The 14,746-nt window shown below is 48.6% G+C and overlaps 2 protein-coding genes across 2 annotated transcripts; both read right to left on the minus strand.

Annotated features, from left to right (window-relative positions):
* Nucleotides 1-624: 624 nt before the first annotated feature.
* ENH_00070610 (hypothetical protein) lies at nt 625-816 on the minus strand (the record flags this gene model as incomplete). The annotated part of the gene is made up of 1 exon (XM_013582510.1): nt 625-816. The coding sequence occupies one exon, from the start codon at nt 814-816 to the stop codon at nt 625-627; it is 192 nt and encodes a 63-aa protein (XP_013437964.1).
* A 5,123-nt stretch (nt 817-5,939) lies between these two features.
* ENH_00070620 (hypothetical protein, conserved) lies at nt 5,940-10,357 on the minus strand (the record flags this gene model as incomplete). The annotated part of the gene is made up of 14 exons (XM_013582511.1): nt 5,940-6,127; nt 6,395-6,481; nt 6,667-6,742; nt 6,896-6,922; nt 7,023-7,078; nt 7,266-7,338; nt 7,480-8,072; nt 8,264-8,347; nt 8,523-8,598; nt 8,749-8,784; nt 8,888-8,943; nt 9,150-9,219; nt 9,407-9,853; nt 9,950-10,357. The coding sequence occupies 14 exons, from the start codon at nt 10,355-10,357 to the stop codon at nt 5,940-5,942; spliced, it is 2,277 nt and encodes a 758-aa protein (XP_013437965.1).
* Nucleotides 10,358-14,746: the final 4,389 nt, after the last annotated feature.

Genomic DNA, 14,746 nt, shown 5'->3' on the forward strand with positions numbered 1-14,746 from the left:
TACATATTTTTATGTACAAATATATTTATGTACATGATAAGAAACTCAGTCTTGGAAACTCATGCATACAAACAAACACTTATATTTTCATATATTGGCCATATGTGTGGAAAACGAGTCTATGCATGCAACTGCAGATTATAGATAAGCATGCATATATATACTTTATATAAATATATATATATAAATAATATATATATTATGTATATATGTATATATGTATATATATATATATGTATGTGTATATATACATGTATATATGTTGTACATATGCATTAATATGTATAACGCATTTGTACATGTGTAGTAAAAAGCTGCTGCGCTGCAGCGGCGCAGCAGCAGCGCAGCAGCGGCGCAGCAGCAGCGCAGCAGCAGCGCAGCAGCAGCGCAGCAGCATCGAAGTTGCTTTAGTGAAGTCAGCAGCAGCAGCCGCAGCAGGCTGGCGACTCAGTGTCGGTACACCCCAAAGAGCAGCAGCAGGAAAGTCAATAAAGACAGAAACAAAAATAAACAAAAAGGCGGAATTCGAAGAAGCAGCAAAAGCAAGAAAAAGGAAACAGCAGGCTGCAGCAGACTCTTGTGGTGAGCCCCCAGAAGCAGCAACAAGTCCGCTGCTGCAGTCCGTCAACGCCGTAGAAACAGCAGCAGCAGCAGCAGAAGCAGCAGCACAAGCAGCAGCAGCAGCAGCAAACGAACCTGCACACTCCAGCAGGACGACACCAGCAGCGCCACAGCAAGCTGCTCCGGAAGGCACGAGATCTCAACCACTTGCTGCAGCTTCCGCAGCTTCTGCGGGGTGAGAGTCAATTCATCCATTCCTTGTGGCTGTTGCTGCTGCTGCTGCTCGCGATGTTGCTGCTGCTGCTGCTGCTGCTGCTGCTGGTGTTTCCGTCACGGGAGCTCGCGCTTGCGAGAGCCTGGCGGAGAAGGCCATCCCGCAAAAGCAAGGGGATCCTACAGACGCATACTGCTGCTGCTGCTGCTTCGCCGCTGCTGCTGCTCCTGCTGCTGCTGCTGCTGCTAACGCTACCCTCGTCTTGGCGGAAAGGCTGCGGCGAGCGGGAGGAGGCAGCAGCACGCCTTCACTGGCGCTGCCACCCCCTTCTCCCGTGGCTTATCTCTATGAGTTCCGCAGTTTCAGCAGCACGCGAAGAACCAGCAGAAGCGGCAGCAGCAGCAGCACAGTGTTGCTGCCACCGCTGCAGTGGTCTGGTGCGGCGTCGCTGGGTGTTGCAGCTTCTTTTGCCTACGCCTTCTCCCATGGATCAAAAGTGGTATTTTATGAACTGAAAGAAACCACAGAAAGGCAGAAGACGGCCTAAGGCGCCAGTGGACTGTTTCGGCTTTCGCCAGCGGCGGTGGCCCTCGGGGTGTACATGCACTGCTGCGCAGCAGCGGGAAGATCCGAGGATCTAGCAAGCAATGAATTACTCCATTAATGTCATATTTGGCAGAGAGTTCTTCTGTCTTCCAGCTAACCTTGTGCACCAGTAACGCAGTTTCAACAAGGCAGGCTCCGCCGCCGCCGCTGCCGACCGGGGGGCCCCCTGCAAGGCCCTTCTCGTTAGTTCATTTCGCTGCCCCAGCTCGCTCTCCACTGAAAACTCAATTAGAAAAGGCTGAGGGGGTCAAAGTTACTAGGATTGAGCCGCTGCAGGGGCCCCCAGCCCAAGCTGCTCTGGCCTGCTTTTGAAAGGTGACCGCAGGCAAGAAGCCCCAATAGCTGCGTACAGCTATAGGGCTTACTGCTGTGCGCTGTGCTGCCTTGCAAATGAGTATATGTTGCAGCTTTCCAGCTGTGGCTCGTTGTTGTCGTGGATGTCCTTGCGAGCCCTCAGCTGGGATCTTCTGGGGGGCATCCATGTGGCTAATCAGCATTTGTTTCTATCTTTTATTGAAAGTATTTCAAGTCTGAAAAAGCGCGTCTAGAGACGCTAGAAGCCCCGGAGTTTCCCGACCAAGGCACAAGCACGAGGAACCCAGAAGAGCAGCTTTCATCCTCGATACACATTCTTTTGAACTTTTGCTTTTCTTTTAACCTGAATTTTTTCTTATTCTACTTAAGTGTAAAAGCCCTGCTGCGGTTTAGAAAGAAAGCAGCTTCTGTTGTTCTTGACGTCTCCCAACGAATGGCTTTCAGATACCTCAGCGAAGCCTCTACAGGACCGAAGCGAGCTGTCCTTCACTGAACATAAAAATGAGTTCAAACATAAAAATAAAGTGGACTTTTTTGCATATTCTGCATCTTCTGTTGCGTTCTGCAGTTTTTGACTCTTGTTCTTTTCGCGTATCAGGAGTTGCCAATGTTAAACCCAAACATCCTGCAATCCTTTTAATAGACGTTCACAACAAGGAGGGCTCATGCGCAGACAGCAAAATCTGTATAAAGTAGAAAGCTATACAGTGGGATGGCGAGGAGAGGGAGAGTGGCAGTACTCCGGCACAAACTTAGACTGAAACTGTGACGAAGTCCAAAAACTACAAGTTCAAAAACTACAGAAGAATGAAGACCCTGACTGCTCCTTTCAGATGCGAAGAAGCAACATTCGCAAACAATTGAATATGCCGCTATGTCTCTTCAAAGCTTTCGAAGCAGCGTGGGAAGAACCGGGTGTCAGTGCACGTAGCAAATGTCGAGCAAACTAGCTCACTACTGGATGGATGGCAAAGAAAGAGGATACCAAGTACTAAAGATAGAACTAGAGGTAGTAAAACTAAAATAGCTTTCACGAGTTGCCGAGGAAACAAAGTTGCAGAAAGAACTGGTGCGCTGTATTTCTCCCCCATGCATGCAGTTTTTCTTGCATGCAAAAAGCTTTGCATTTTGTCCTTTTCGCCCGTATGCATGCAAACACCAGACATGCTAATGGAAAGCCTGTGACGAAAAATAAGGCTCCGGTAAACGCGTTCTCAATGACTAGACAAGAACACCCGTCACACACTTAATCGAATTTCACCAGAAATGCAACATCCTGAAGATGGCGTACAAGACATGCGCACAACTAGGCGCCACACAGCTCTTCCTTTCCGAAACTGATTCCAACAGAGTGGAAATGGAATTGATTCTAGCGGAGTGGAAAAGAGGGCACAATACAGAGAAGTCCCGTAGAAATTCTTTCATGGCAGCAGCATTGCTTAGAAGCGTTGAAACCAGCGGTTGAACTTGTTGTTAATCTAGTTTAGCTAACGGTGGAGCACAAAGTTTCATTCGAAAGTGAACCCTAAATCTTACCATGCGAAAAAACGTATTTTGATCAAAACTTTTTCGTTTTGCATACCTGGTGCCATTAAAACGTTCTAACCATGCATGAGATTGCTCATCTGAGCCAATCTTTTTAAACAAAGCAAATGTAGATTTGTAAAGCACGATTCACTTGCCTACATTATTTTTGTGCTACAAAAACAAGGCTTAATGGTTACTATGAAGTTCACAAGAGAAAAAGCCCTAGAAGTAGCGGTCATACTATTGAAAAGCCAAGTGTTGTCCATCCATGCCAGGCATAAAAGGCGTTCGTTCTGAAAAGAAATATATGCCAAGCCAACTGAACTCGTTTATGTTTATTATGTGTCAAGTGAGATCTCCATTATAACTTCCAGGCAAAGAATTATCCACGATTCATATAGACAGCTAGTGACTTCTCTCTCGATTTTCATGTGGTGAGTTACAAAAATGATTCTCCTCACTGTTACTTTATGTGGTTTGCTTTCCTTTTCTCAATTGTAGGTACAAAAAGGACTCTAAACCTTACCTTGCAAGAAAACGTATTTTGATAAAAACCTTTTGGTATTGCATGCCTGGTGTTATAAAACTTTTAAACCATACATGAGATCGCTTATCTGGACCCTGAGCACCTTTACTTCCCTTTTAAACAAATAGTAAATACTTAGTTCTTTATGGCTTGCGGCAGTTAGAATACCAGAATTCACACAGAACTATTGAAATTTTTTGTATGAACTAATTACAGCTTGAATAGACTAAATATACGTAGAAGATAGATTATGGTAAAGAATCTACCTTAAGAAATAGATAGTTCTTCAGTTAATTGAGCGCCAACAATAATAAGAGCAGTAAATGAGGTTTGGAATAACCCTCAATAAAATAAAGATACCTTAGAAAAACAGTCAATGCGAAGCTGAAACGATGTAGTTGATAGTGGGCCAGTGAGTGGCTGAACAAAAACTGAATACTGTTACAAGTAGAGGTATTTATTTCTACGGCTAGACCACTGAAGTGCCTGAGTGCTGCTGTAGCTTTCTTTTCCGCTGAGGGCCTCTCTATACAGCCGGAGAAGTCAAAGCCATTCTTCGAATTAAACGCTGCCATAACGCAGTGTTCCTGCCAAAGCTAATCAACAACATCTCGCAGGCGGCAGATACATGCCAGGCAGAATCCATCGTTCAAAGTTTAATAAGCAATGTTGTGTCCCCAGATTCAGAAGTTAAAACATCATATGTAATGAAACTGCTTTGAAAAGATAAGATGATGCAGTGCCTCAAACAAGAAACCACTATCCATCGGCTGTGTTTCTGGCTGCAGGACGACCCGACTCGCCTACTGGGTGCTTCATGCAAGCAGATGCATTTTACAATCGGCAAACCAAGCATACGCACAACTTTTATGTTAGGGAACGGAGTCTGCTCTGCCGTCTCAGCAAAAGCGTTGCAGAGTGAGGAAACTTGAGTGTGCTAAAAACCTGAAAAGTTCACAGCTAGATCCCTCTTCGTTGGTCACTCACCAACTCCCAGCTACTTTCCCCTCTGCTTGAAAGGAATTTTGCGCTCAAGTCCTTGAAGCTAGTGGACCCGTCAATCCTAAATGCAAAGTTGCTTATGCTGTTCTTTGCAAGTCAGCGTACAGCTATGGAGTCGAAATTCAATTGGCTAAGAGCACGGCGACTAACATCCGCTATGTAGGATTTGGGACAGCACAAGCAAAATAGGCGAGCTGAGCGTTCACAGTCTATTTGAAGTAACACAGAAGCACATACACGCTAGCTTCGGGGCCGAAGACAACACAAGAGACTGGGAAACAACTACATGCAGCGTCCTTCTCCCGGAGATCTACGCTATTCGCCAATGCAGCAGGAAACAAGATAAACTGCCTTTGGGGCCGCGTGCAGCATCCCATTGAAGGGGGCACAGCACTCTGTGCAGTAACCTAAAATATACGTGCAGCTTTGAGGCTGAGGGAAGACAGCATTGCTTTCTCCCTTCGTCAGTGTCCTCGACTGGACTACTTCCACAGTCGGCACAAACGCGTACGTTGAAAGCCAAAGTGGCTACGTGCTACGTCTGTCAGTTCATTTACCTTCCATATACCCTATTATAGTACATCGTTGCTTCTATCTGCGCTGAAAATCGCCGAACAATTCTCATGCAGTATCCACTGTATCCTCAGTGTTGAACAGTGTAAAAAAACAAGGCGTTTTCCAGCCCCCCGTTTGCAAATTAAAACGACTTTATGCCGCCCTAGCCAACTTAGGCCCGCAGGCGGCTCCCCTCTACTCGCATTTAAAAAGCTACTGACCCGGGGCCACTGCTGTGCACAGGGAAGCCAGCAAAGCGACGGGAAGGGTCAAAACATTCTCTTGGACCTCCCGCACCCGGCCCACAAACACGAGTGCACATCCAAAACACCGAATACATCAGCCCATTAAAATTCTCTCGGCTTCCTCTCCCCGCCCCTTCGGTAAGCACACAAAGGGGAACGGCGCTTTATCCGCGCGGAGTGGAGTTCCAAGCGATGAGGTGGTTCTCTATAAAACTACAAGGGATTTTGGATGACGGGACGCATGTATTTACATGCAGTTTACACCCGAATACCACGGAATTACTTTAAAATCAAGGTAGGGGACCTACTGCCATGGAAAGTCAAAAAGGATGTACAGAAGAACTTTCACTTGAATTTAAAAGAATCCATCATGATCAACACGCCAGCATCACCACTCATCAGAACTTGATGCCTCATCTAAGTGACCATGAGACACTGTACTGCGCATTCCTGAAGATCTTTTCTTCTTGTGTCCTCTGCTGCGCTGCGGCTTTTCATTATCATCAGAATCGTCTTTTTGCCCTCCTCCGCTCCCAAGCTGCAAGACAGAGCCTGGATCTTGCTGCACAAAAGTTGCTGAGAATAATCGCAAAAAACGCAGAAGGGCATTGTTTGCATCTGGTGCCTGCACCTCTCCAGGAGCTCCGAGCAATTGTGAAAATGCGCCATCAACTGGCCTCCCGAAGAAACGAGAATACCCAGCAGAGAACCACCTAACGGGGAAAGGAACTCTATTTCCAAATCAGCTACGAAGCTGCCATCGCGTATGTCCTATGGAAAACTGAAGTGCGTTAAGAAATTGACAAGCCTTTCTTCCGGCCTTCGTTCTGCGATTTGACCGACCTGTTACAATGAAAACTATCTGCCCAGCAACGACGCCATTGCTCAACAGCTTCTGGGCGCTACAGGTCTCCGTAGCAGCAGATGAGCCTGAAAACGAGTAGTAGTAGTAGAAAAGCACGAATTCCAAAGATGGCTTCCTGGTCGTGCCGTCCTCGGCCCTCGTCGAAGGGAGCCACGCAGCACCGCATAGACTAGGGCACTACCAAAACGAAAAACAACCACAGGCGCTTATCCACACAGCTTAGGCTACGCCGTAGCCGTGATGAGCTTACTTGGAAGCTTGCGTCGCACTCTGTCTACCGCCTTTAAATAGGCGTCTTCAACTTTCGGGGCCGCCTGCTCAATTATCTGGAGAAAACCGAGCATGTGGATCCGCAAAACAAGGTGATTAAAAATTCTTGTCCCTGTGTATTTAACCTTCGAATCAATTTTATGCGTCTGTTCGCTGCTCCGTTCAGTACGCACTAAAACGAACAGTTGCGAATTGTGCATAGCCCTCACCGTCCTTCCACCCCAGTTGGCGTGCATCTGCGAGAAACAAACAGCACAAAACCTGCAATATTCATGAAAAATACTAGAGCCCGCTTCGTACAAAACCTGAGCCAAGAATGCGAGCCTTTCGTCTCACAAGCTCTCTTGCAGTGACATCCACAGCTATCCCGCCGACGTCGAACCTAACACTGGCTGCATGCAGAGTAGCAACAGAAGAAAAGCATAAGGGGGGAAATCCATTATACACATCAAGGGTAGCAGTGTTCTGCCGCAGCACACGCGACCAAGCCGCATCTGCTGTGCAAACGACAAGGTATAAGGGAAAAAGGGATTGGCGTCTGGAAGTTCTTGCTGAAGTGTTCAGAAAACAAGGTGTCACCTGAGCGCATCGTCCACGATGGCAAGGAGAAGGCCATGACCTTCTTCATGAGTTTCATAAGACCACGTCGTGCCTATTGAGGAAGACAAGAGAGCCAAGCGAAACAGGTCGCCATCAGGTCTGGGCACGTAGCGGACCGCAGTTTTTAGCACTGTTGTTTTCAATAGTCGTGCCCCCACGCCACCAAGCACCTCAGTTCAAGTGGAAAACTTACGGACTCATCTGTAACCCTAGGAAAATGGTACTTCGGAATCCTCAGCTTGCTGAACCAGGTTCTGGAATGCGAAGCCCGAGCTTCCTGTCCTCCTTCCGAAAGGCCACTTCCCCCTTCGCTGTGCTCGCTCTCTGGCAGTGCGTGACTCGTGGAACTAGACGAAGCTTTACCGTCATGAGCTTCTGGTGCTGCGCTTTGTAGCCCACTTGAAAAAGCCCAAAATCCACCGCTACCTGCTGAACCTCCATCTTTCGCTGACGAGACACCCCCCTCACGGGTGTCATTCTGCCATGAAACACTGCGACTTGGATCGGGGCCTTGGAAAGATGAGCGAGCCCCTAAATCAAATGGCTCTGCAACTTCCTGTACGGGACGGATTCCCCATCTGGCGCGAGGTGCCTCACGATGGTTGGGCAGCTCTGCGCCACCACTTGCTTGGTATCCCTCCGCCACACCCCATGCATGAGCTCCTCTGCGTGGGGCTTCACCTGATCCTGAGTCGGCAGAGGCGCCTCCAACGGCTCCTTGCTCACGTGACGGATCCAACACAGGCGACCCGGTGTCAAAAGAAGACCGACGACCCGCGTTGGAAGCTGTAGAGCAGAATCCCACAGCACAAGCAAGAGAAACTGGGAAGACTGCCGCCTTTGCATGCCTTTTGCTTATCTCAGCTAGTAAATCCAGGCATTTGCCCGAAGACTAAAGCCGCAAACGTCCCAGGAAAAATGTGTGATATGCCATGGGGAGGGATATGAAAAAGAGGCTCTCTGCACACAAAACCCACCTGTGATAGTTATCTCTATTTTCCCCAAATGCGAACCAGATCCCTGCTGTACAACCTCGAACATCTCAGCAGCAACATGTGGCTCTGCGCAGCGCACAGCAACAGACACGCATGCAGAAGCCATCCGATTGTAGCTTTGCGCCCTTCATGCAGCTGGCCTGTGTGGCCCTCGCGACGTCACTGTGTTTTACAGAGCGCAGAGGGGAAAGAAATTTCCGCTCCAAAACAACAGCAATACTGTCTTTAGAAAGGAACCTACCGCCCCCTTTGGCCCACACTGCGCCCACTGCCTTCCAGAGAGCCTGCTCCAGCCTTTCGCCAGTGCCTCCCAAGGCCTACACAAAAAATTGTTCCAACAGGCAGTACCAACACACCAGGCAGTCAGTTCGTTGAACCGTGCTTGCAAAATATTCGACGTATATGGCTTTTCCGCCGCCTTTGCCCACTACCGTCGCGAATATTCATCGCTGGAGAAAGTAACTCACGGCCTTGTCAGGCCAAATACGCCCAAAACTGCTTTTCTGCAAAAGAAATGAAAACACATCGGCCACGAAAGGCAAATATTCGCAACATGCTAAATAACTCTTCAGTCTTCTTTATGGAGGCTCCAGGAGGCATGCTTACCGGTTGCATGACATCGACGGCCACATTCACGCCAGATAGCGTAAAAGTAATTGTCTCTGCGTCCACCAAACGAATGACTTTGAAAAAATGAGAAAAATCCCACCCACCTACAGCGCTACGCTGCGGGGGTAATAGGCAGCACGCCCCAAACACTTTCAAAAAAAAGAACACTCTGTCTGTCCGGCTTGGTGGAGAGCGGAATAACCGCAAGTCTGCATCAGAAAACTGCAGCTAGTATTACAGGGGTGTGGTGGTGACATACTAGAGTTTTTCCCCCGATGATGGCGAAGGCCCTTCAAAAAGTCCATGAGAGTCTTCAGAGCCGACCTTGCCTACAGAACACACAGAAAAGGAGTGGAAGTCCCGGTGCAGCTACTAAAGACGGAGATGAGGATGTGTTGTGAATCCAAGCACGTTGTTGTCGCAATAGCTAGTTAATCTTGAGTTTTCTGAACGACAGAGGCACTCGGCCGGGAGCCGAGATTGCAGAGAAGTCCCGGACAAGGCCGTGAAGCGTACTCCGGCGTCAATTATAGACGGGAAAGAATAATAGGCCGGCTCCCCGCTGGGCTTGCGAAGCGTCAAAAGTTTCTGCGAAATGAGAGAGACGTGGGAAGCGTGGTGAGAGCGGCGGTTGAGACTGAAAGTGCTGCGCGATGTACTTGGACCAATGTGTGCAGTGCTCTGCGACAATGTGCTGGAGATGCCGCGCTGCCGGTGAAGATCGAGGCCACGGGGGCCACTGGAGGGGCTTTCATCAGAGCGGTGCGTCCTGCTCAGGACTTCCTGCAGCAGAGAGCTTGCGCGGTGCGCACTGCCCTCCGCGGGAGGGGCGCTGTGTTGGCCGAGATCACTCAGGCTTCCTCGGCCTCCCAAGTCTTCCCCTTCGTCATCATCAGCCAGTGAAATGTGAGACAGTGCAGTGCTGACTGACCCCTTCACTCGGCTGCACAGTTCCTCATCATCCTGCGCAGCAAATGCAACAGAGCCACACGAGTTCCCACTCTGTCCTGCGATTTCGCCGCGTGCATGCAGCTACTTGAATAGAGGCAGCGGCAGCACTGCACGATCGGCCTGCGTCGCCCTGAAGACAACTGGCCCGTTCGCGGCTGCTGCTGCCGCTGCCGCCGCTGCTGCTGCCGCTGCTGCTGCTGCCGCTGCTGCTGCTGCCTGTGCGGGCATTACATCGGAAGAAAGCAGCCTTGCGGAGAACGGCTCAGGCGGAGACAGCCTGGTAAGGAGCTTCCCGCAGCGCAAGACCATGTAGGCCACGGCGGTCGCCACCAACAAAATTGCCAAGCTCAGAACAATAGGGCTTCCAACCCTGTGTCTACGGCGCAGCTGAATCGGTGGGGCGGCATGATCCAGCCACTCCCTTGAGGAAGCTCCTTGAGGAATGCCTGTCTCCTCTGCTTCGAGGGCCACTGACGGGCTAGGCGGAGAGACAAAAGAAGAACGGACATATCCCATCTTTGGAGGAGTGCGGATAGTATACGAAAATACCTGTTTCTATCCAGTGGGGGAGCAGAGAAACTGTCTGGAACTTAAGGTGGCAATATCAACATTGGTCACGTAGTTGAAGCACAAGCAGTTGCACCGGAAAAGAGTAAGAAAAAAGACTCGAAAATTCCTCAATATAAAACTCCAAACAAAAAGCGATAGACTTTTTGGAGAAATTCGGGCTGAACAATGTCTCTGACCCAAAGACAGAGCAACCAGCAGCTGCTTCTGGGCTAGTTAGTCCCTGTGAGCGCTCGAAAGCTGCGGTCCCCACCAGCTATTGGTTTCTGCACAGTGCTTCACGGTCTGGAGCATCTGAAAGCTCTGACTAACAAGTGCACCATCATTTTATGTTCTCAAGTGAATGCAGCTCGTTGGAACGTTGAGACAGTTCCACGCTTCTGTTTTCATGTCGTAGGGCTGCTGGGTCAGATAGTGGTCTTTGGGGCCGACACTAGTTTTGGGTTAATTTGAGATATTGCAACAAGTGCATCTAATACAGCGTAATTTTCCTACGTATTCACGACAATGAGTATATATATGTGCACTTGAAGCAGCGCTTGATTCAAACAACGGTGACAACTTCGGTGTAAGGGAGAAGCAAACCGGCACAGCAGCATCTGGCCTCCAGCAGTTGGCTAGACAACTGCCCGAAGTAATCTCATGTAAGCAAATATATATTTTAGAACATTTAGATAGAACATGTAAGTGTAGTAGGCCCTGCCTTTGGTTGACTTCTGGTTGGCTGCTTTGGCGCTGACTACAAAACCTGTGGGGTGCGGAAGGCATGTTTCAGAGCTGGGGGGCCTTATTGATTAGTCCCATACATTAAAAAGCCCTTAATTTTTAAAAATAAGCAACAAATCGTTTTTTCTTTAGTCTCTTGTCTGTAATCCATCGCTCATTGTTTTGTTGTATTTCGACGGATCCTGCTCCCGCTGCACCCCAACCGATTTCGAGCGTTGAACCGTCGTTCACACTGCCGTCGGTGTCTCATCATTGACAAATAATGCACTTGCTTCGGTAAACAACTCTATTTTATGAATATTCTTTTTGTTCAGCCAAAAAGGAATAAACTGGCACTACCATAATCGCGCACGGCCCATCGAGCCAGAGGTTTTGGGAGCGAATTCCGAGTGGAGACAAGCATTTAACTCTAGCTACTGAAACTACTTGCTCATGATTCAAATATATCTAGCGTACATCATAGTAGCAAGATGAGGCTATGGCCGGTGTCTAGAGATGAAAAGGGCTGGGACCCTGGCATTATTCCATTGTAGACGTCGCAGGTCCCTGTGGAAACGACACTGCTTCAGTAAGTGAATCCTTCTCGGGGCCCAAAACGCATCATACTGGTAGGGGCCATGCATGATTGATACATACGAAAGCGCTGCACACTGCCAGACGACCATGTGGTGAGGAAAGCTAGAGCACCTTTGTGATATTGAAATCTATTACCCGCGTCCATTGTTGTGCGCACTAGGTCTCAAGGGACTTGCAGCAATGGAGGACTGGTTTTATCAAGGCAAAAACGCCATGTACGGAAACTACATGAAACTTCCACTCTCTATGAGTGATAACGCTGGGTGTAACTATGGAGTTTGCCGAAAAAGCGGCTCCAGAGCTCGAGATGTTATTTTTTGAATGTCCGTTTGTCTGGTAAACTGTCTAGAGTTGATGTATATTGAAGGTATAAGCAGCTAGATGCGGCCAAATAACTATACGGGCTCGTGAAAATCCACGGGATTCTGCTCTAAACCTTCGAAGTTTGATCGTACCGGAGCGAGCCCCAGTGTTTTGCAAGAAGTGCTATGCTGCACCGCACCTGGCGCAGAGCAGCAAGCCGCTCTAAATCCTTCATGCTAGAGCGCACTAGGACTTATGCCTCGTCAAACCTGTCGAGCCTTTCTCTTGGATGTCAAAAGAAAGTATTTCAACCTGGGGAGCTAATCCGCCGCAATGGATTATGCATCAAGACAGTCTAATAGGATCGTCAGAACTGCGACAGTGAAACTGCGTAGGCCATTAGGACAACTACGGCGTCTTCTGAGCATATTTGTAATAAGTTGTACATCATTTGTAACTATCAGAGAGGAGTCGATTGGTTCTATGCACGCTTCCCACGGGCTACAGCAACATCCAATTCCTTGACAGTATCTTCCGCCAGCCTCATGAGCCTCCCCAGCCTTTTTTTCGGGCGGTTGATGTGATTCGGACGTCATGTGCATGCTTTGATGGTAGGGAGGCGAGCGTTCTTGGAATCTCGGGCAGTTGGAGGAAGTATATTTGCGGTAGTGCAGTGAAATTAGGGCCCGTTGTTTGTACCCCCTGAGGGTCACTTACTTGTGAGCCCCTTTGTTCCGCAGCTCACAAAATGCCAATGCTACAGTTGTCAGTTTGAGAGAGAGTAGCGCATACAGGGCTTATCGTAGCTGCGCAGAGAGTGAGACTTCCTCCGGTGAAGTGGTTTCCAAATGATGATCGACTCGTCCCACCAGACAGTGATGTAAAATTTTGTGGAAGTCAGAAGCCATTATTGCCCATTTTTCAGGAGCCTCGCCAGGCCAGCAGAGTCGTTCTGGAATATCGCACTAAACAATACCCATTTTGCTTGTAACCGCAAGCAGAGGGCAGCCTGTGGTGCATTTAAAGGAGCACCTAGCAGCGCCCTCCGAATTGCTCATCTGCTGTCAGAAAAGTTGTTACAGTGCAGTATAAAGCAGTGACACACATTTGGGTCGTGTTGGCTTTACTGGGATCTGCTAGTTGGCCAATAAAACATTCCGTAGATTATCAGTTTTGTAATTCTATGCGCTTCTTCTATGATGCTACCTGTCTGCATGCAAGCTTACAACCTCACCACTCTCCCGGGGCTTGGGCAGCTAAAAAATGTGTAATAAGGCCTGCACAAATGGCAATGATGTGAATACAGAATCAATGTTGATTCATAGGGCGCCATTCAATGTTCGCGCCCTTTCAGCGGGTGGACACGACGAGATCGGGCAGCACTTGTTCTGTTAACACTCCAAGAATCATACGATGCCACATTATTACATAAGCTTTTGATGTTTTTTGCTTGCTCGATGGTAGTGGCCTGCACAAATGTGAGCTTTCAAGTCCTATTGACCAAATGATGTGTATGGCAGGCCGCACGGTGGCATATTAACGCTGAAGCAAGTAAAGGAAAAACAGATATATTTTCAGGTGGATGAATTAAAATTTCATTACATTTTTGGGTGGGTTTGATAATGCATGCCACTAGTGTGCTCTTGTGGGATATATACGGGATAGCCCATAGGAGTTTGCTGCTGCGCGAGGCAGCAGGAAACATGGGAGCACATTTCGTGCACTCCTCCCCCACAAAGGAAATACAGTTGCGCACTCACGTAAACAGTGTCGTCTTGTCATAAAGGCACCTACGTGGGCTCCCGTGGTTCCCAAAAACGGAATGTCACGGAGTACTCCTTCAACTTGCACCTTAGCAGCGAACTCGGTCACACCCCAGTGAGATGTTCACTCTGCGAGGATGACGTGACTATACAAAAGGTAAATCCGAATAACCGCTAAGACTTCATAAGAATTCTGCCGGTGCCTTGGTCAGGCGTTCGGTTGGCGCCTTGTTGGAACGACTGTACTTCCTACGACAGTTCCAGGGGGAGTGCTAATTGGATCGTTCACTGGACCTAGAATAAGTCCCACATCTGTTGTAGCTAAGAGATCTAGACGGTGTGGCACTGGTCAGCAGAAAAGTGTTGAAGCACATTGGCAGCGACGGGACCGGTGCAGTGGTGTACTCAACTGCCGTGGACCTCTATGGCAATACTTCGCAGCTATTAATAAAAAATACTCTTTTTCAAAATTCGAAGCAACTGTGGCAAGCCACAGCAAAGAAACCTGTAGGCAGTTGCAAACGAGGGCCCGGGCTCCATGGCAGTCGCAGGCGTGGCTAGTATAAGTGAGGGATCGTATACAACCGCCCTTACAGAGACAAATTTGAGCCACTTGTTCAAAGATGCTAGTTGACAACCCAAGTTTCATTGTGCCCAGCACGTCAGCCCTTGAATTCCGTGCACGGATCTGGGTGTACTCTGGTAGTTCAGTGGGAGACTACACCGCTGGTGAGTGGGAAGGAACTGCCAGAGAGCACAGGGCATATAGCTGGTATTTGTTTCCAAAAAAGTGAAAGGATTTTTCTCAAAGGGAGGAGTGCTAGAATCAAGCAATGCCTTGAGTTTCGAAAATAGTAAGGCGTAGGTGGCGACTGGAACCTGCGCTGGAGTAAAACAGCCTCAGCCAAACGAAACGTGCAACTCACGTGATCCAAACTCCCTCGTTTCGCAACGTACAACTTGTGCGAGA

Source organism: Eimeria necatrix, genomic scaffold (assembly GCF_000499385.1).
Source record: "Eimeria necatrix Houghton genomic scaffold, Enh_scaff68, whole genome shotgun sequence".
In the NCBI taxonomy this organism is placed as follows: Eukaryota; Apicomplexa; class Conoidasida; order Eucoccidiorida; family Eimeriidae; genus Eimeria; species Eimeria necatrix.